The sequence below is a fragment of the Mastigoproctus giganteus genome, chromosome 12 (genome assembly GCF_048544385.1).
Source record: "Mastigoproctus giganteus isolate SK-2022 chromosome 12, ASM4854438v1, whole genome shotgun sequence".
NCBI classification, from domain to species: domain Eukaryota; kingdom Metazoa; phylum Arthropoda; class Arachnida; order Uropygi; family Thelyphonidae; genus Mastigoproctus; species Mastigoproctus giganteus.
This window is the reverse complement of record NC_143586.1, coordinates 2,464,420-2,486,472: the sequence shown is the minus strand read 5'-3', so window position 1 is coordinate 2,486,472 and position 22,053 is coordinate 2,464,420. Positions and strand designations below refer to the sequence as shown.

General features: G+C 40.7%; 1 protein-coding gene across 1 annotated transcript in view; it reads right to left on the bottom strand.

Annotated features, from left to right (window-relative positions):
- The window catches only part of LOC150076631 (monocyte to macrophage differentiation factor 2-like), a 104,421-nt gene that overhangs the window by 53,352 nt on the left and 29,016 nt on the right, over positions 1-22,053 (bottom strand). Inside the window, exon 2 of the mRNA XM_090386207.1 lies at positions 1,720-1,801. Coding sequence (XP_090242333.1) covers positions 1,720-1,801 — 82 coding nt within the window. The remainder of the gene's footprint in view (positions 1-1,719; positions 1,802-22,053) is intronic.

Genomic DNA, 22,053 nt, shown 5'->3' with positions numbered 1-22,053 from the left:
AAGGAAAATAACTTTTTCTGCATCAGCAAAAAAAAAAGCAAATAATAATAACAACATAAAATAAAATAAGCGACACAAAAGAATATTTGTTCTGTTATCATTCGGCATAAAGTAACCATCGAACTGTGCTTTGAATTCAGCCAGGCACACCACACTGCGAGGCAACGTGTTGTAATGTTCGACTCGATGAGGTCCAACCTTCTGTTGTTCCCGATATTTTGTATTTGCGGCCCCTGGTCCGTGTCTCTCCCAGGAGGGAGAACTGCCCTTCCTCACCCATTTTACTCAGTCCCTTCATTACCTTATACGCCCAAATCCGATCTCCCTTCAGTTGTCTGGTTGCCAAAGTCCGCAGTCCACACCTTCTTCTAAGCCATAATTCATATTGTCCATCTCTTTGCATTCGTCACCAATTTGGTCGCACTGCTGCAGAAATTCCATGTTTTCTTTTAGGTGCGGACATCCCGCTTGAATGCAGTCGTTCCATGTCATCCTTTAGACCTGAACTCAGTATTCCAAATGCGGTCTAACCGTCGCTTTGTAATGGCGTCCTTTTTCCTACCTGTAAAGGCGCTATAAATTATAGAGAGGACATCGCGCGCCTTCCAAACTGCCTGTTTGCGCCGCATGGAAAATTTCGTGTTAGATTGGATCATATCACCAGTGTGTAGGAGGAGGGCGGGGGGGGTAATCGAGCCGGTGCCTCCTGATAATAAGATACACAAGAGGTAATCATTAACAGCGTATCTGAGAGCAGACAATGAACAGAGTTGACAATTATTACAAGAGAAAAATCCAGCAGAAAAATTAACCATTAAAACAGATTCAGAAATCATACGCACGAAAATAAGAAGTGTTCAGTTAAGTTTAATTACCGAAATAATAGAAAGAAAAGAAAAGCGTTAAAATATAAAAAAATTAAATAAATAAAAACAAACCACGTGGGATTAAAGAGTTCTAATCACTTTTCAGTCCAAGAGATGACGAATATTTGTGGAAGGAATTCCTCACAGACTGAGAATTGCGAGAAAAGTCAACGAAAGTGATTTGCTGATGCGGTAATCCCTGCGTGGTGCTTTGAACTTCACGAAGTCCCCGTTGGCAGCACCACGCTGCTCGCACCAAATGACAGATTCCTGTCATTTGGTGCGAGCAGCGTGGAAGTCGGTGTTGCTTAGGATTACTATGGCAAGAAGGGTGATGTCAGCAATAACCCTTCTGGCGCCTGGAGGTTTCAGATGAAAGTAATCGCACGGCGATTCAGAGTGATAAAATAGAGGACGACATTTTTTGGACTGCTTCTATTTTGTTCAGTAAACTCTCACGAGTAGGGCTGTAGAGGAGGGTATACGTCGAATACCCCTGGCTTTTTTTAGGTTTTTGCGAGACTCGGAAAAAACAAATATTAAAATATTTAACATTCGTAGAGTACACCTTCCGCTAATTTTACACCTACAGCGCTGCTTATGAGAAACCCAGATGGGTGGGGGAGTCGAATTCACGGATCGGCCGTTAATGGGACATCACCGGAAACTGCTTTCTACTGTACGTTGGGAATTGCGATCTTTTTCAATGAATTCTGAATTTGCTCAAAGTTGCTGTCCCTCGTGATATTACTGCGAGAATCCGCGTCAGCCATTATTAGTGGGGGTCGGTGTAGCTACGGCAAGAATTAGTACGAAAAGCAAGGCAATGTGACCACAAAGGGCCCTTACTTACCGCATGGGTGACGACGTTGGCAACGTGCTCCACCTCAGTAGGGACGTACGGCTGGTTTCCATGGGCACGGACATTCATGTATCTGCCGAAAGAAACACACGTAAACAAACGCCACACCCAAAACTCATTTGCATCAGCGCGCGCTGGGAAAATGAAAGAACGCCATTACTCACCTGTTCGCAGCGAGAACCTCGGAAAGCCCTCGTGAATAGCAACGCATAGCGTGACATGACGTGCGGTTACGTGTTCTTCGGATAGCAAACACCAATGGGTATGTTTACTCGCGCGTCAGGTCATCACGTTTTATTACGAACGAGACACGCTACGAGTTCGAAATGTCGCTTTACCCTAGCACTAAGGCTATGAGGCAATTCGATGCGTTGTAACTATAAGTTTCGTGTATTCGACGGGTGGCCTACTTTCCGGGATGAAAATCAAACCTGTTGGAAGGTAATATATAACCGTAGTCCGACACCAACTAACTCGGCCACATTGTGTGTTAAAAAGAAATCCATTAAAGTCCTTCCGTCTTGACAGGATACTGATAAAAGCTCTGAAGTTTTCTTTTTTAAGGTAACCACGATTTACAAAAAGAAACAACGAAGATCCCACCAGGAAAATCAAACAACGAATATTCTCATTCCAGCGATTCTCGAGGCATAATGTTGTCCCACACGTCTCAAATACCCGCCCCCGCTGACAGACTACCACGCACACTTTTGCAAGTGTCAGGACTCTGTAACTCGCTACTGGAAGGTATTGAAAACGTATAGAAACCGTATGAGCCTCCAGAAGACATTTGCCGACCATCTGATCCATGCACTCGCAGAGAGTAAAAAGCGTCGTCTGGATCATCGCTGTCTTATTGTTTCAGTATTACCTTAACAAATTCTGGTGTGGATGAGGATGAGGTGGAAGATGCATCTTCATCTCTGGGGAACCCTACTCGCTCGCGTCTCCATCTTGAACGCATTGCAACGTTGGAAAAGCTAAAACCGACAAAGAAAAGTAGAATGTTTGCGTGCGACTTGACACTGTAAGATATAAAATCTTACAAGTAAATTGTATATAAAGATAACAGATCGTCGTTCCCAAACTGAGAAATTTAATAGGAAAGGATACGTCAGGAATAGTTATATTGAAAAATAAAATATAACAAATCAAATAAATTGAACAAAGTGGATCGTTAAAAATATGGGGGAGATTAAATTAAGGAGAGGGCTAATCGAAGGCATGGGAGAGTCATGGGAATTACTGCATGAAATTTCCACCAAAAGATGGATAAACACTCAGCTATAAGTACCGTAAACAAATCTGAAGGTCTAAAACGGGTAGCAGAGCCATCGGTGAATAAGCGACAAAAAGGGTCGCTTGAGAACAACAATAGAAAGGTGAGCCGGATTAGTCGGAGCATTCCTTTGATCGGAGACAAACAGGATGTGAGTACAGGACTAATACCGTGTCCAAAACAATAGGGTTAGCGTGTGGTAGTCTGCAATAGCTCATCCCGAAGAAATTTATGGTAGGTGCGAATCTAGTAACACTTGTCTATAGGGTTCGGCCTTCTTCAAAAGAGAACAGACGGCCTGGGAAAGGAATAGTGATATTAAAATGGGAGGTTGAATCTAGCGAGGATGGACATAGCATGGGAAACCCACACTAGCGAATAGTCGGGATGGAAATTTAAATATTGAAGAACGAGTGGTCAAATTTCTGAGCGAAGGTGGACCAACACAAAAGGGCGGTACACATATTCGGAAAACAAAAAGAGAGCGCGCACAGCCAAGAAAAACACTGAGTTGAGGTTTTGTTGGTGTTTTGTGAAAATGAGTTAGTGAGACACAGAGTTGGGTTTTTCACATTGTTAGTGGGAAAATGAGTTAATAAGTTATGTAGGGTTAGATAAGTACTCAGGTCAGCAGTTGAGAAAAATCTGACAAAGTTAAGATGGAGTAATAAGTTGTGTAGGGTTAGATAAGTCCTGTCCTGTCCTGACAGCCAGTTGGGAAAGATCTGACAAAGTTAAGATGGAGTAGTGAAGGGTTAGATAAGTTTAAGTACAGTTAGTAAGTTAAGAAAAGTTAGAGGAGTTTCATGATAGAAGAGAACAGTCGAGTAGTCCGTCATCGGAGGAAGGCAAGGGTAGTGGCCTGTATGAAAACGAGTGAAGTGTACGGAGAAATAAACCTTGTCCGTAATAGGAAGGTAATGAAAGTGGCCAGCATGAACATAAGTGGTGTAAGAAGAGGAATAACCCTTGTCCATCATCTTTAGGCAGTGGTAAAGGCAAGGCGCAGATAAGTGAGCTGAGAATGTAAAGTTGTAACCCCGAGTCCGCCAGAATAGCTGAACCGAAGGTTAAGTAGCAGTATCGAAGACGAGCCCATAAATTCTTAAGAGACACAGCGATGCCCTGTGTCTCTTAAGAACAGCCCATTGAGAAACTAGAAGTTCTGAGATGAATGCAGTTGGCAAACAATGATGCCATTCCCAGGCAAGGAGCTGAAGGACCCAAAACGGAGAAATCCGATTCGTAAATAAAGTAAGTGATTAGTTATAAGGTATTCTCCCTCACAAATAAAGGACCGTTGGAACTCTAATATCAGATTAGTAGAAATTTAGAAAGATGTTAAGGGAAGGATGTACAAAAAGATAAATATAGGGATAAGTCAGATGATAGTTATGGTTTTGATTAATGTATGATTAGACATATGTAGAAAGGTAAAGAAGAGAAATTTGATATTTGTTATTAGTTATTGTCTAACATATAGGTATAATACATTTGGAAGGGAAGGGTAGAGAATACAGAGAAAGAAATAGCCTTATGGATGTAGCTAACCCTTAGGACCAGCATTTGTCCAGAAATTGATGTTAATTGTACGATTTAGCTTGATTAGAGAAAGTTTGTGAACTTATATTCCCCTAAGACAAAAAGGGGAACTATAATTAAATCAGAAAGTAAGAGTGAAATTCCTAAATCAATTTATAAGGTAAGAATTTGATTTTCATAGGAGAAAGGGTGTTAACTGATCCTCTGATTTATTGTTCATGTGTGAAGAAAGAAGAAACTATAGCAGTTTTTGTAAGGATATTAAGTTTGTTGTGTAGAAACAAATAACCCTTCTGGTGTAAACCCAATGTATTAATTTGCATATATATATATCTGATGCTACATAGGCAAATTTGAATAATATTAGTATGTGCTTGAGTTTTGATCACTTTATCATGTTGTATATATATATATATGTAAATAAACGATGTTATGCTATAAATTAACGTGTGCTTTTGTCATTCTTGAACATTCAGCCTTTCCGGGGGGAATTATACGTAATTGAGAAGTTCCCCTGAATCTGGAATTCCCCTGTGAATCCATAGTCAGATGTGTAAGTGGGGGTATAAGAAAAAACAGAGGTCTATATAAATAATAGGGAACAAAATAAAGAATATTTAATATTACCATTAAATAAAAAAAAAACAACAAAATAAGAAGCAGAGACTTCCTCCTTTTTTTCCCCCTACAACACGACGGACGAAACCACACCGAGATGAGAGATCCTCCACTGGCCGCTGTCGCTCAAGTTAGCTCCAGATATATTGTGGTGTGCCACGATATATTCCTTATGGAAATAAACAGATAATAATAAAAATAATATATCTGGAAACAGATCATTAACGTACTTGCTGCACACTCAGCTCATCTTTCCAATATTTCCCTTTGAACTGATAGCGAGATCTGTCTTGGTTCAAACGTGTCTGCGTTTTACGTGTCCGTAAGCGTGACTGGAAACTTCGGCAAACCTATAGGCCAATCGTTCTGCTAAATTCTACAGGGAAAATTCTGGAGTGTCTGGCAGTTAAAAGATAGGCTTCTTACTTTGCTTCTTTACTTTCTCCTTCACTGCACGGGTTTGGACCTTGAGATTTTGTGCCTTCTAATTTTTACCAATTTTGGCAGTACATTATGGCCAAGCTTCACGAAGGTGTCAGGATTGACGTCACGTTCACTAAACTGAGTCGAGCCTTCAACTGGGTCTCGCACGAAGGCTTAACAGTTAAACTCAATCTCTATGGCAAAAATAAACCGCTTCTGACCGTGCTTCTAAAAGCTATATTCACGATAGGCTACGTGAAGTTTCTGTCAGTGACGCCGTTTCATTACGTGTTCTCTAACTAAGGGTGTCCCACAGGGGTCCGCTCTGGGCCCACTATTATTTAATATATGGTGCATATATAATATCAATGATATAGCCACACAGTTTGAGAAATCGATTAATTTTTGTCTTACGCAGATGACATTAAGCTCCACGTTGCTTTTCCGCCGGTCTGCGGTGCGCCCTGATCAACCACGAGGCACTCAACCCATTCTCACGATGGGGCATACCACAAAAATCTGACTCTCTACGAATCAAATGTACTGCCCTGACCTATGCAGACCCTAAAATGAAAGAAAAAGATTTTTCATCCTCACGAAATTAATAATGAATTTATTGGAAGCGAATCCCATCGCAAGTACTTAGGGGTGTTGTTTTCCCGCAACCCGTCTTTCGTTCCTCATATTTTGGAAACTTAAGAAGGCGTGTAAGGTTCTTGGATTCGTCAACAGGTTCACTTATACGTTCAGTTGCGCAACGTTTACTAGACATCTATTTCTCTCTACTGTCTTGCCAATTCTCGAACTCGCTGTCCCTATGCGGACCAGAACTGGAAATCATTTGCTGAAGAGTTGGAAAATATCCAAAAAAGATTTCTGCTAAAATTAGAGGGCTCCGAATGCTTCCACACGGAATGCTATCGTGGGTACTTCCACATGAGAATTTCTTCATCTTATTCATCGCGCGGGCGAACTCAACTGTGCGCAAACTTGTTTATAAGCTTCTGCATCGTAAAATCTTAGATGGAGGTCGCGTACAAAATAAAACTTATTCTGTTCTCTTCTCTCTCTCTCATCAAATGCAGGGCTGACTACGGCAAGAACAGCGCGCAGTGAGTGAGTGACGTAATGTTCCCGAACAGCTTCGTCAAAAATTACCCAAATTTCATTCGCACTGCAAAACGTCGACTTATCAGTTCGGATTAATCTTTAATTCCTGTACAAATAAAGTAATCGCTTTTGTTACAGTATTTGTACATACAGATGTACGCTTCTATACCTTTAGCAATAATATGCGTATCATCCTTAAATGCGTCGTTATTTAATTTCTCTCGTAATACTGTACTTGCACGTTGTCACTGGAGTGGACTTTGTATTTTTGAACAAATAAAAACTTTTCAACTTTTGCCTTTGCGCAGCGCTCCGTTTCCGGCTGTACATCCAATTCAAAATCGGAATGCGAGGGAACGGTGTAAAGGAGGGAGGTCTGGGCTGGAAACAAACGTTTGGCGACCACCCCAAGCTCTTCCGAGGATTCTAAAATTTGGGTAAACTACATACACGATGGAGTCGCCAACGAGGCAGTTTGAACAACCTGAAAGGCTTGAGACGCATGTTCCCAAGAAACACGGTAGACTTGATCAACAATCTATCCATCGACCAGGATAGATTCTGCGAGCAACATATGTACAGACGTCAGAAGCTAATGGACACGATACAAACTTACACTTGTGACAGACCACCAGAAGGAAAATTGCCACGACAATGCTTCCCATGAAAGACGAATGAAAAATAAAATAAAGTGAAGCCATCGCTGGTCCCCTCTCTCTTAGATGATGTATAGAAACCGTAGCCAAAGACGTCCAGCTGTGAGCACCAGGACAGTCAAGATTGAAGAGAAACCACGTGCAACAACCGGTGAAGGACTGCCTCATTTCTCTATATTTTCTACATACTTCTCATGTTTTCTTAATTAACAGCGCTTTTGAGAAAATAAAATCCTTTAATTTGGGACACTTCGGTATCGCACAACTTTCAATTATGTAAAATAATAAACACTAAGTTCTGTACCTTTCGGGTTAAGCGTACATGTGCCCCATGTAACCGTGAGACACATGTCCCTGTCTGTATGTAAATATCACCCCTCCCCCTAGCTTACCGATGTCCAGGGGATGGCTCTTGATCGGAGCAAATAAACCGTTTTAATAATAATAATTCGGAGGCGTTTTCGTTATTTCCATCAAATACTTCCGAACCACAATCGATTTAATTCAGTCACGTGAACGCGTAACGCACGTGACAATTCCATTGACCAAAATTGCCGATGACCGCAGAAGTGTTTTTCCTTCCCAAGAACTTGGACGCGCTGCGAAAAGTCACCGCTTCGTTTATTTATATTAAATTTTATATTATATTTATTTATATTAAACGTAGACGACCCCATTTGGTAGAAACACACGCTGAAAAAATGCCGCGAGTAGGTCAAAGTGGGTGCGTGTCTGCAGTTCTAACCGTCGCGTATCACTTGTCGCAGGCGTTTCCATTACGTTGTCCACCCCTCTGTATAAAAAAAGGGTGCGTGTGTACAGAATACAGAAAAATAAAGAAAAAAAATATCAAATATACCAAAATAATTTACGTATAACATAAACCTTTAAAAAAAAAGAATTTCCTCTTAAATTGGACGAAGGAACTGACATTCGAAATGTGACATCCGCGTATATTACGACAGCCCGGTTCGCACTTTTATTTATTACTTTTTAATTTGGCAAACAGCGCCGATGCATCACCGGTGTATTTGTGTGTCCCTTTTGTTGGCCCAGCTTGTACACCCTCGCTTTCAGCTGCAGATGTGGAGGGGGAGGAAAGAGAACGAGAATGACCCAGAACAGTTGAACCGGTTTTGGTCCTTTCGTACGACTCAGAGAGGTTGGACTCGCTCTTGGCCACCCCTCTTTCAGCAGAAGTGGGATGGTCACTAGATAGATCTGTTCACTATCTCTGCGGTAGTTTATGGCTTCTAGGTTAAGGGGTGTTCTCCCACTTCCCCAACTTCAGAATTGTAAGGACGAGGAGGTACTATCGCCTCGCTCTACAGCGCGTGGACATTTGAAGCCTTGTTGTGGCTGATAATCTTTGCGGGTGACCACTCTTAACCTGCACCGTCTCCACTCTGATTCTTTGTGCTGAGGGAAGCCTCAGTCAATCCACGGTGGCCATTCACCTTCGCACTTCCTCAGGAGACGCAAGTTCAGCTCGCCGGGTACAACGCTTTTGGATCATCATCGGCTTCTCCAGTTCACATTTCAAACATTTTGGGAATTTTTTAAAATCTGGCACATTTTACAAAAAAAAAAATAAATAAATAACAATAAATAAATAAATAAATAATGAACATTTTAAAACAGGAAAACATTTAAGAAAGCAATCCAGCACTGCTATCAACGATCGCATTAGCTTTTAAGAACCCACGCAAAGAAGAGTAGCATTCATTTCTTTTATAAGATTCTTGCAGCGCCAGAACTGTTCCCGCAATCACCTTACAAAGAAGGAAGGAAATGCGACCCTTCAACTGATAATGCAATGATGTAATTTCCTCAAGGCAAAGAAGAAGAAGACCTACGCTGCATTCTGGGCTATCCGCCAGAAGCTTCCAACAACATCAAATTGATTTGTCGGTACATTGATCGGCGCCTCACTCGTATACCTTTATATCCATCTGAAATCTGGTCCTCACCACCTGCCTCTCTGCGTAACAGATTCTTGGCGATGGAATACTGGATTCTGCTGTGGCTGAACCGTCTGGGAGGGAACCATCTCGAAATCTATTCTTCTAGTTCGGTTGAGCAGATGGGCTGAGAGGTGGCAAATGAAGTTTAACATTGACAAATGTAAAGTACTACACATGGGAAACAGCAACCCCAGAGCAACGTATCAACTCTGTGGTACTACACTGACAGTGGTAGAGAATGAAAGGGACTTGGGGGTGGTTGTGCAGGCAGATATGAAGTTCTCTGAGCAGTGCAGACGGGCTGCAAGAGTAGCTCATGGAGTATTGTCAATGATATACAGGAATTTTTCCAGCAGGGATAAGGAGGTGATTATTCCATTGTATAAGGCAATGGTCAGACCGCACCTAGAGTACTGTATACAGGTCTGGAGGCCTCATTTCAAGAAGGATGTAGAGCTGCTGGAACGAGTACAGAGAAGGGCAACAAAATTAGTGAATGGAACAAAGGGAATGTTCTTATGAAGAAAGGCTTCAGTTTTGCAAATTACAGTGTCTGGAGACTAGGCACCAGCGAGGTGATCTGATAGAGGTGTATAAAGCCTTGAATGGTTTGAGCATGCTCAATGCTGATGGGATTCTTCCTCTAGCTCAGAATAATCACCTAAGAGGGCATAAATTCAAATTGAGGAAAGACAGATGTAGGATAGACGTGCGGAAATTTGCCTTTAGCCAGCGGGTGGTTGGTTGGTGGAACAGACTTCCATCCCTTGTGGTGGAGGTTGATAGCCTAAATAAGTTTAAGGCTCAGCTGGACAGGTATTTTGAACGAACAGAGGGGTGAAGTGGGAGTGGTTTTTTTTTTATTTTTTTTTTTTTTTTGGCTGATGCTGCATAAGCTTGCTTTCTTGCATCAAATGCCTCTACTAATGCTAATGCTAGTCAATCTACGCACGACTCCCCTCCTCCCGGAAGCTCAATATTCTCAAGAAAAAATCATTCTCTAAACTGCTAACTAGTCAGATTGATGCCCCATCCACAGAGGACTCCATAAAGCAAGGAATATAAACCATCAGATCCAGCACTCTTCACTTAGGATGAAGCTCACTACCCTGAACTCCCTAAAAGGAATGTTCCCGTGTAACATGATCCAACACATTCTCCATAGATCCAAATAAGTTTGGACAAAATAGAAAAGGCAGAAGCCAAATTATGAACCGACGAAATGTGGACCAAATCACCAGAACTGCTATAAAATGTGAGCTTTATTTATATGAGAAATGGAAATGAATGCAAAAATATACAGTATTGTAAAAGTTAAACAAATTGTAATGACAAATATACACTGCGCTGCTACTTTATTAGGTACACCCCTGCTGCGCACACAAATAGTTTGTCCCTCAACGTTGCAGTCACATGACCACAGATGTGGATATAAATGCGGCAGAACAACCTTTCTTGTATCATTAAGCGTACAAACCGTAGCAGGAATGGGGAAAAGGAGTGATCTAACGCAGTGGTCTCAAACTGAAATCGCATGCGGGCCGAATCACGAAATCTGAAAGCAGCTGACGGGCCGGAATTTTTTTTAACAAAACGAGAGTGAATATGTATATATTGCACCGTACTTACCCCTAATGTATGGATAGCACCCCTTTATAACCTGGCGTGACGCGTGTGTGTGTGGTGTGTTGCGTGTAAGTTTATAATAAGTTTGGAAATTTTACTTTTAAAATTTAATTTGCCTCGAACGTGCTTTAATTGAAAATTTATATCGACACATTCAGAAAAAATACATATGTAAATAATTTTAAACTTTTTTATTTCCTACACCTACATTTCCTACTACAACTTGACACCGTTTCGATTCTGATAAAGTTTGTAGCCTTGGAGAAAAATTGCTAGAAACTATCTTGATCACGGATTGGAGATGCTCATCGGTCGATCGGGGGTTCTTTTCTTAGACTTATTAATTTTCAACTGAGAAAAAAACTGTTCACATATAAATGTACTCCCAAACAAAGCGATTATTCTTATTGCAAAAATTCGTAACTGAGGGTATTTATCTTTTGACAAGTACGAATAAAAGTTAATCGAATCTGTATCTTCAAACCTTTGAATAAGATTTAAATCAAGGACTTCCTAATTCATTTCACAAATATACGTGGTCTCAATTCTAATCTCAACGATGTCCATTTCCACTTGCAGTCTTCCAAACCCCATGTACTTTTTCTGACTGAATCTCAGTTATCAGTTGATTCAACTACTGCTCATCTCAGATGCCCAAATTATTCGCTGTATGATTCCTTTCGCCTCAAAGGTGGTACTTGTGCATATGTCCGTTCTGATATTCCCTGTCAGAGACTTGGCAATTTGGAATCTCCTCTCTCTTTGATCTTCTCTGGCTTAAAATCTCTCTACCTCATTGTGTAAAATTCATCTGTTGTCTCTACCGTTCTCCCAACTCCACTAATCACTTGGAGCTCTTTGACTTCCTCTCTTTGCAACTTGACTTTCTCCAGTCCAACTTTCCTAACAGTGAGGTAATTTTCCTTGGTGATTTTAACGTTCACAACTCCAGCTGGCTTCCGTTTTCTAGTCACACCGACCCAGCAGGTCGAGATGCTGAGGCTTTTGCAATTACTAATGACCTAGCACAGATTGTTCATTTACCTACAAGAATACCGGACAATCCTAATCATACAGCCAATACGCTTGATCTTTTTCTCACAAACAACCCTTCTAAGTACAAGGTTGAAGTGAGAGGTCCTTTAGGCACTTCAGATCACAACTTGGTGATTGTCGCTTCTCCAATGGAACCTTTATCTCATGGCTATTCCCAACCTCGTATTGTTTGGCATTACAAGAATGCAAAATGGGATGACCTGCGAGACTTCTTTTCTTCCTTTCCTTGGTCTGATTACTGTTTCAAAACTTCTGATGTCAACGTTTGCTCAGATCGTGTCAGTGAAATTATTCTTGCAGGAATGGAATCCTTTATCCCACACTCCACTTTAAAATCTCGTCCTTTATCTAAACCTTGGTTTTCCAATAAATGTGCTAAGGCTGTTCAAGAGAAGAATGTTGCATATCGTAATTGGCTTGTTTCTAATTCTTCAGTTTCATTTTCTCCCTACACCAAAGCTCGCAACAATTGTAAAGCAGTTATTAATCAGTCCAAACTAGAGTTTGAACAGGCTAAGAGTAGAAAACTTGCTTCTTGCCCTAATGGTAGCCGAGCATTCTGGTCTCTTGCCAAAGCTATTGGCCGCAACTTTTGCCCATCTCTGCTCCCACCTCTGTCCAAACCAGATGGTTCTGTTGTCACTTCAGCCAAGGATAAAGCTGACCTGCTAGCATCCCATTTTTCTTTGAGCTCATGTATTAATGATCTTGGTAAAACACCTCCCACCATTCCTAACACGCTCCATTCAATGCCTCCTGTGGTCTTCCGTCAAAAGGATATCAGAAGGATTTTGATGAATCTTGATGCTAAGAAAGCTCCAGGTCCTGATGGTATTTCTCCACTTGTTCTCAAAACCTGTGCTCCTGAACTTACTCCTATTCTTTGCCGCCTTTTTTCACTTTCTTATTCCAAAGGTGTTTTTCCTTCTGCTTGGAAATTTGCTCATATCCAGCCAGTTCCTAAAAAGGGTGACAAATCCCTCCCATCCAATTATCGTCCCATTGCAATTACTTCTACTCTTTCTAAAGTAATGGAGAAATCAATTAACCGCCAACTCTTAAACTACCTAGAAACTTTCCGTCTGATCAACGATCGCCAGTATGGATTCCGTCAGTGTCGATTCACTGGTGATATTCTGGCTTATGTTACCCATTTATGGACTAATTCAATGGAAAGGTTCGGTGAAACACAAGTAGTTGCTCTTGACATCTCAAAGGCTTTTGATCGTGTTTGGCATAAAGGTCTTCTAAACAAGCTTCCATCTTATGGTTTGCCAACTGTTTTTAGTAATTGGTTATCCAGTTTTCTCTCTGATCGCTCACTGAGGGTGATGGTAGATGGCTCTCTGTCTTCTAACTTCTCCACTAATGCCGGTGTCCCCCAAGGTTCAGTTCTTTCCCCCACTCTTTTCCTCTTGTATATCAATGACCTTCTTCCATTGACTGGAAATCCTATCCATAGTTTTGCCGATGATAGCACATTGCATTCAACTTTCCATTTTGAGAAACCTTGTCCAGCTCAATCAGCTTTAAGTTCTCGAAAATCTGCTGCCAATTCCTTAAATCCCGATCTTCAGGTAATTCTCCAGTGGGGCAAAGACAACTTAGTTGATTTCAACCCTTCTAAAACTCAATCTTGTCTTATATCTCGCAAAAAGGATTCTTCTGCTCCTATACTTATCTTTAGTGACACTCCAATTTCTAGGCAAAATGATATATCTCTTTTGGGGATTACCCTGACTTCTAATCTCTCTTGGCACAAGCACATTACAAATATTGCTTCCTCTGCATCTAAAAAACTTGGTTTTCTCTTTCGCTCTCGGCGTTACTTTTCTCCCAAACAGCTGCTCACTCTGTATAAATCGCAAATCCGCCCTGCCATGGAATATTGTTCCCACATCTGGGGTAGTGCCCCCAAAACCTCTCTCCGGCTTCTTGATTCCATTCAGAAGAGGGCAGTTAGGTTAATTAATGATTCATCTCTAACAGAGTCTCTCCACTCCCTTTCTCATAGACGTACTGTTTCTGCTGCATGCCTCTTCTACAGATACTTCCATGGGCACTGTTCTTCTGAATTGGCTTCTATTATTCCCGCTGTCTCTTTCAAAACAGTCTGAATACCAGCCAACATCCATTTACTGTCCAACTTCAAACCCACAGAACCAACTTTTCATCTTCCTCATTTATTCATTCAACAGCCGTTTTCTGGAACAACCCTCCTTCGTACGTATTTCCTGAAAATTACAGTCTACAGAAGTTCAAGTCCAATATCAACAAATATCTTCTTTCGTCTTCTCAACCTCTAACCCAAGCACGGTACTAAGTACTATAGGTTTAATACCTCTCGTGTTTGGGGTTCTCATAAAAAAAAAAAAAAAAAAAAAAAAAAAAAAATCACGCTGTAAATTAATGAGCTCCATTTGTAGATTTTCTGGCGCGTAATATTCACGTTCTTGTTTAATGGTAATGCAAAAATGCACGAATAATTGTATTCGTGCATTTTTGTACACTCTTCTTATATTGTAAATACTGTAAATAATTGTAATTTTTGCTTTTTGTACACCCTTCTCATATTGTATATAATTGCAATTCTTGCATTTTGTACACCCTTCTAGCCGGTTGGCTGTGTATAAGGGGTGAAGGCAAACACTTGCTATTTTTAATAAACGGATTTTAATAATAATAATAATAAGTAACCGTCAAGAAATTCCTTGCCCTAGAATATTGGGTTCTTAGATGGATCAATAGGAAGCTTCGTTTTCCCCATACAATATCCAGGCAACAGCTTTATAAAAACCTAAAAACAAAGCCTCTGCAACAGATGATCAACGAGTCTGGAGTCATGCTTCTTGCAAAGTTAATCACCTCTGCATGCGATTCACCAAATTTAGCCAATATAATAGCTGCCCCCAACAGGGAAAATACAAGAAACCAGGGATTTAAATCCAACCTCTCCAGGCTCAAACAAATGGACAGAATGTTCCCCAATGCATCTCTTCACCTCATAAATCATCACAACATTGATTGCAACAGGTTAATCAACTCTGAAGCCTACAGGAGTCAGATCTCCGATGAAATGAAGAAAAATAATCCAACCCAGTAATGGCAGCTGAAAGCTAAATGCCCTGTTCTGCAATTTTTTAAATTCATAACTAAAATTCCTAGCCATTGTTAATATCTATATAAAATTTGCTATGTACATATACTTTATATCATTCCTTTGTATTCTTATCTGCCCCTAGCCATGTGCTGTGATGGGCTTGCTGTATTTGCAATAAATGAATATTTATTTTAAAATAATGTAAAATGGGACTCCAAATCATTAAAACCTTTAAATCTTTCTTCAAATTCTTGTCGTAATAATGCTATTTTTCTGGCATGTTCTTGAGATTTTTAATTTGAAATAATTAATAGGGCAGGATTTAAGATGTTGGAAATGTAGGAAATTTTTTGATTCCAGTTGCGTTTCCCATAATTGCAATTCAACTTTAAAAGCTTTAATAGAAGCAAAGATGTCAGTGAGAAGTTTATTCTTTCCTCGCAGCTCTTTATTGAGAATATTTAAATGGCCGGTGAAGTCAACAAGAAATGCTGAATCTGTTGTTATCCCCGTATCATGATGTAGCTCGTCGATGGTTTTATTTTTTTGTGTCGTGAAAATTTTGATTTCATTTATTAAATCAAAAAACCGTTTTAATACAGCTCCTCGACTTAACCTCGTTGTAATAAATGATTTCTCCGTACTCGCTTTCAATTTCTTCAAGCAATCCACAAATTCTCGATGATTCAGAGCTCGTCCACGGATAAAGTTTACTGTTTTAGTTACCGTTTCCATAACATTATCCATCTGCAAACTTTTGCCACAAAGTGCTTCTTGATGAATAATGTAATGTACAGTGCAAAAATTATTCTGAAATTTCTCTTCTTTCGCTGTATTTCTTAATTTTACCGCTACTCCATTTTTTTTTTTACCAACCATAGCGGCTGCACCATCACTTGCAAATCCAACCATTTTATCCCAACTCAATTTATATTTGTCTATTACAGTTTTTATTTCAGAAAAAATATCCCGCGCACCAGTTTTTCCTTTCGTAGGAATTATTTCCAATAATTCCTCAATTACTTCAAATTCGTCAGTAACACCTCGTACGAAAACGGCAAGTTGTGCTGTATCTCTGATGTCTTGAGAATGCGGCAAAATCTTTACTTTTTTCTTTTAACTCACAATCGTAAATCACTAGCGATTTCGTTAATACGTTCCGCTACCGTGTTGGCTGACAAACTAATATTTTTAAATAATCGCTGTTTGTCAGGACAAAGAAGTTCAGCAGACTTAATCACACAATCTTTAAGGAATTCGCCATCAGTAAAATGGTTTTGATCGTTTTGCAATAATGTGCGCGAGAGCAAAACTTGCGTAAACTGTTGCTTCACTGGATTTCAGAAAGTAACTTTTCTTCCTCAATTTGCCTTCCCACATTTCAAATTTTTCTTTATGATTCGTTTCGTAATGGCGACGTAAATTGTATTCTTTCGGAACTGATGTTCCCTTATTACAAATAAAACGTAGAATTTTACTGCGCACAACACCACAAAAGTACACAATTTCCCATTTATCTTGAAAAACACGTCCTTCTTCGTCCACTTTTCTTTTAAAGACATGTTAAAGACATGGCTTGCAGTTTAATCTCTTAATTAAAAGCACGATTATAATTTCATTTACAACTTTAATTTAACAAGATGAATTTTCGTATGAAAGCAACTCTCAAAAGTTACGCACAATTCTAAAGGATAGGTATTTTGATATAACGTAGAATCTACTATACCTATCGTTTATGGTTAGATCTACATTGCAGATCTAACAACAAGCACAAATAAACAGGTTTTATAAGCCGTATACGTTAGTTTGTCTCCATCTATACTGTATAGCAATATGAACTGCGCAGTTGTGCATCCAACTAAGCAACTAGTGGCTGACTCAAGGAAGATATATATCAGAACTACCAACTCAATAGAAAAAATCGGAAACAGCAGAATACTGAAGCGCGACCAACTGTTCAGCTGGCGAACTAAATTTACTGATTGTACCGACGTGGGAAGTTCTCCCACCTTACCCCAGTCACGTGGCCTGGCATACAGTGACAAAGACAAAGCCCCAACCAATTCATTCTATCTCTTTTTCCTTCAATAGCACTCGCGCACATAAGCTCAGTCCATATCCCTGTCTCTAAAACTATAAGCACCGTATTTACAACAAATACATAAATTGAAATGTATTCGCGGGCCTTGTAAAATTGCTTCGGGGGCCGCCAATTTGAGACCACTGATCTGACGGACTTCGAACGTGGCATGGTAGTAGGTGCAACACATGACGGACAAAGCATCTCTGGAACGGCGGTTCTCCTGAACTTTTCACGCACCACACTTTCAAGGGTGTATCGAGAATGGTGCAACGAACCCTCTCAACGCCACTCCTTGGAAGAAAATCGCTTGTTGATGAGAGAGGTCGGAGGAGGAGGATGGCTAAAATTGTGCAAGCAAACAGACGGGCCACAATGTCGCACATCACGTCAGAATACAAACTTGGTGCGCAGAACAAAATACCGCAACGGATCACTAGTCGCACTTTGTCGCGAATGAGCTACGACAGCCACATCGCGTACCTTTGTTATCAATGAAGAACAAGCGAGCACGCCTCCTGTGGGCACAACAACACCAGCACTGGACTATCGAGGATTGGAAAACAGTTGTTTGGTCTGACGAGTCAATGTTCTTGGTGCATCATATCGATGGAAGGCTCAGAATTTTGCGAAAACAACATGAATACATGGACCAGTCATGTCTGACGATTACTGTGCAAGGTGGTGGGAGCAGTGTTATGGTGTGGGGAATGTTTTCTTGGCACACGGGCCGACCGGGCTAGCCGAGTGGGTAAAGTACCTGCCCGGCAACCCAAAGGTCGCGGGTTCGATTCCCGCCTCGGGCTTGGATCAAAGTACTGCAAAAACCTTGGGAGGTGCAATATGGCCACAGAAACCGATGCGCCAACAACTACCAAATCAAAAAAAATCAATCTTGGCACACGTTGTGTCCATTGATACCGATAGATTCACGTCTGAATGCCACATCGTACCTAAACATCGCTGCTGACCAAGTGCATTCGTTCATGTTGACAGTTTATCCTCAGTCAGATGGTTACTTCCAGCAGGATAATGCGCCGGTGCACAAAGCCCGAATCAATATGGAATGGTTCCAGGAACATGACAATGACTTTTCTTTGGTGCAGTGGCCCGCTCAGTCCACGGATCTCAATCCTATTGAACGTCTTCGGGATGAGCTGGAAAGGGCTGTTCGCTGCAATGCAGGCCTACACCTGCGTCGAATCTCAAGGAACTGCGTGACACACTCATGTCTGCATGGTACTTCTTTCCTGCACAACGTTTCCAGCATCTTGTTCAATCCATGCCTAGACGAATTCAGGCTGTTTTGAAGGCTAAAGGAGGCTCAACACACTACTAGGCATGTGTACCTAATAAAGTGGCAGCACAGTGTATATTTCCACATTCTCGTAGTCCACTGGCTGTTCAGGAGATCAACCTAAGGTGAATTAACAGATAATAATAATAAGGAGGCAAGAAATCAAAGAGATGTGGTATTTGCAACAAGTAACAACCATCCCGATCGTCGTGTCAACCACCGGTATGGTGCCAAAGATCCTACATAACAGCCTTGCCGCAATATCCCTCCCAGAGCACGCCTACAAGGAACTCCAGAAAGTCGCAATCGTGGACATCCGTGGACATCCAACGTTCTATCACTCAGTGTACAATGAATCGCTGTGTGATTACTTTCATCTGAGGCCTCTGTGCACTAGAAGAGTTACTGCTGACATCACCCTTCTAGCCAAATGAATCACTGGAATTTACGAAGCATCTGATATCCTGAGTAAAATAAACTTCAATGCTCCTTGTAGACAAGTCAGGAACCTTACACCGTTTCGCCTTGACTCTGCCAACACGGACTTAATGAAGTTCAGTCCATTGAACAGAATCAGCAAATGACTCTCTCATTGACTTGTTTGACAACTCCCAATCACTGATGAACTCCATCCACAAGTTTGCCTCTTCTCTTAAACTGCAAAGTGACTAGCTCACATCTAATTATTGTAGTTTATTATTATTTGTTATATTATTTTTCTATTCTCTAACGGATTAATTATTACTTGTTTTACCGGTAACTTAACTTAATACAATCCTCTTTTGTACATATGCTTTTATTGTTTGAATCTATATCAATGTTTATCGTCCTGTAGGATTTCACATTATTGTTATTATGTTTATTGATCTGATCTCAGATACACTGTTAATGGTTACCTGTTGTGTATCTTTTTACTAATAAAATAAAATAAAATAAAATAAAATAAAAATAAAACAGTAACACCAGACATAACAGCAACCACCCTGTGTATTAGTATTAGTATTAGTAACGGCCGCATGGTGCAAGAAAGCCTATGGCTTATGCTGCACTAGCCAAAAAAAAAAAAAAAAAAAATCCGAACAAAACAATGATAAAAACAAAAAATAAATAATAAATAAATAACTAAATAATAATAATTAATAAATAAAAATATAAAAAATAAAATAAAAAGGAAATTAAACGTCTCATCCTATGCGCTTCCCTTACCCGAAAGTACTATCCAGATGACCTTTGAATTTCCCCAAACTGTCGGCCTCTACCACCCATGAAGGCAACTTATTCCAGTAATTTATAACTCGCTGGCTAAAATAGAACTTCCTGCAGTCCAATCTAAACATTTCCCCGCGTAACTTGAATTTATGTCCCCTAGTTCTACCATCATTTATAATCTTGAAAATTTCGTCCTCATTCATTTTACTGATGCCTCTCAGAGCCTTAAACACCTCAATCAAATCTCCTCTAAGGTGTCTAGTTTCCAAACTCTGCAACCCACATATTGGAAGTATTTCTTCATAAGGCCTCCCTTTTGCCGATCTCACCAGGCGAGTTACCCTTCTTTGCACCCTTTCAAGAAGCTCGATGTCTTTCTTTAGGTGCGGTTTCCATACTTGAACACAGTATTCCAAGTGTGGTCTAACATAAGCCTTATATAATGGGATTATCACGACCCTATCTCTACTTTCAAAAGTTGGATAGATCATCGATAGGACACCATGGGCCTTCCTTGCAACCTGTTTACAATGCTCAGAGAATTTCATGTCTGACCGTATCGTAACACCCAAGTCCCTTTCCTCCAGTACTGGGTTTAGTTGAACTCCACCAAGTGAATAAGTTTTTTTGGGATTACTGTTTCCTAGGTTTAATACCTTACACTTTGTTGGATTAAAGCATAGCTGCCATTTTTCTGACCATTCTTGAAGTCTATCTAGGTCTCTCTGAAGAAGCTCAGCTTGACAGTGATCATTAACTACTCTACCAATTTTAACATCATCTGCAAATTTAGACATCATGCCATCATGCCTTCATCAATGTCGTTTATGAAAATTAAAAACAACAGTGGTCCTAATACTGATCCTTGGGGAACCCCACTTCTTACATCAACCCAATCTGAGGAATAGCCATTTATCACAACCCTCTGCCTCCTGCCCTGAAGCCATCCTTCTATCCATCTAAGGATTTTCTCAGTGATTCCAACCTGTTCCAGCTTATAAAGCAACCGCTCATGTGGGACTGAGTCAAAAGCTTTGCTGAAATCTAAATAAATAATGTCGAAATTATTCCCAAAATCCAGCTTGTGAGTGACCCTTTCGAAACATTTTCAAAACCTTTTAAACATGATTTTGCCTTTACAAAACCATGCTGAGTATCCTTGAGAATTTCAATTCGATCCAAATGATCCTGAATTCCACCCTTGATCATTGCCTCCATGATTTTCCCTACTACTGAAGTCAGACTGACAGGTCGATAATTTCCCACTTCACTTTTAGAGCCACCCTTATGTATGGGAGATACATTTGCACTTTTCCAATCCAAGGGAATCTCCCCAGAGTCTAATGATGCTCGCATAATTAGCCTCAATGGTTCAATGCACTCGCTTGCCGCCTCTCTTAAGATTATGGGGTATATTCCATCAACTCCAGGAGCTTTACTGGTCTGTAGGCTCGAAAGTTTTTTCATTAAATAATCTTGCGAAATTTCAATATCATTAATTACATATTTTTTAACTTCGCTCCCACAATATCCCATTGCCATCCACAAAAGGCTTTTCATTTGTAAATATCGATGCAAAATAACTGTTGAGTTCATCTGCAACGGCAGCTGGTGTACTTGAATACCTGTCACGAGGTGAAATCCCCAATCAGGGAGAAACAATAATAATTCTCACAATAGAAGAAAGTTGCCTTTGCAACGAGTTACTGTGGTATTGCAGTACTTGGGAACGGACGGCACTGCCAAGAGGTTAATCGGCAGTTTCTTTAAAAGATGGGACTTCTGCGACAGCCTTTTTCTGTGTTCAGTACGCCCTCGCCAGTTGTAGTTGGAATGCACACAGAAAAGATCAGTCAAGAAGTTGTTCTATGTGAGGTGGCGTGCGAGACCACTGTTCGCAGTTGTAGCAGAGCTATCTGTTTGGTCCGAGCGTTGTCACTGGACATCACTCGTTCTCTGATCAGAGAACTGGAACGGGCTGTCGTGACAGCGCTCGATTAACCCTTCGCGTGGCCATCTGTTCGAAAGTAGGGAATCCCACAGAAGCTCGTTCGGAGAAAAACTTTGTTCCGCCCCGCGAGAATTATGATTATCAACGAAGTTCAACTCGTGCTGGGCACAAAAACAGATCGAAGGACACGGCAACTCCCGCAGCCCTAGCTATATTTTGTTTAAGTGAATTCTCTCGTATTTGTGCTTTTCAGTGAAATGAGCACGAACCGCTCTTACTAATTGCAGTCGTTGCGAGGCATTTACAAAAGCGGCTGATTAAGCGCCGGTTCTTTGACGTCACGGTAGAACAGCTGAGACCCCAAACTGAAAATGGCCCCTGGGGACCCTCCCGATCACTTGGCTACGGAGGCCA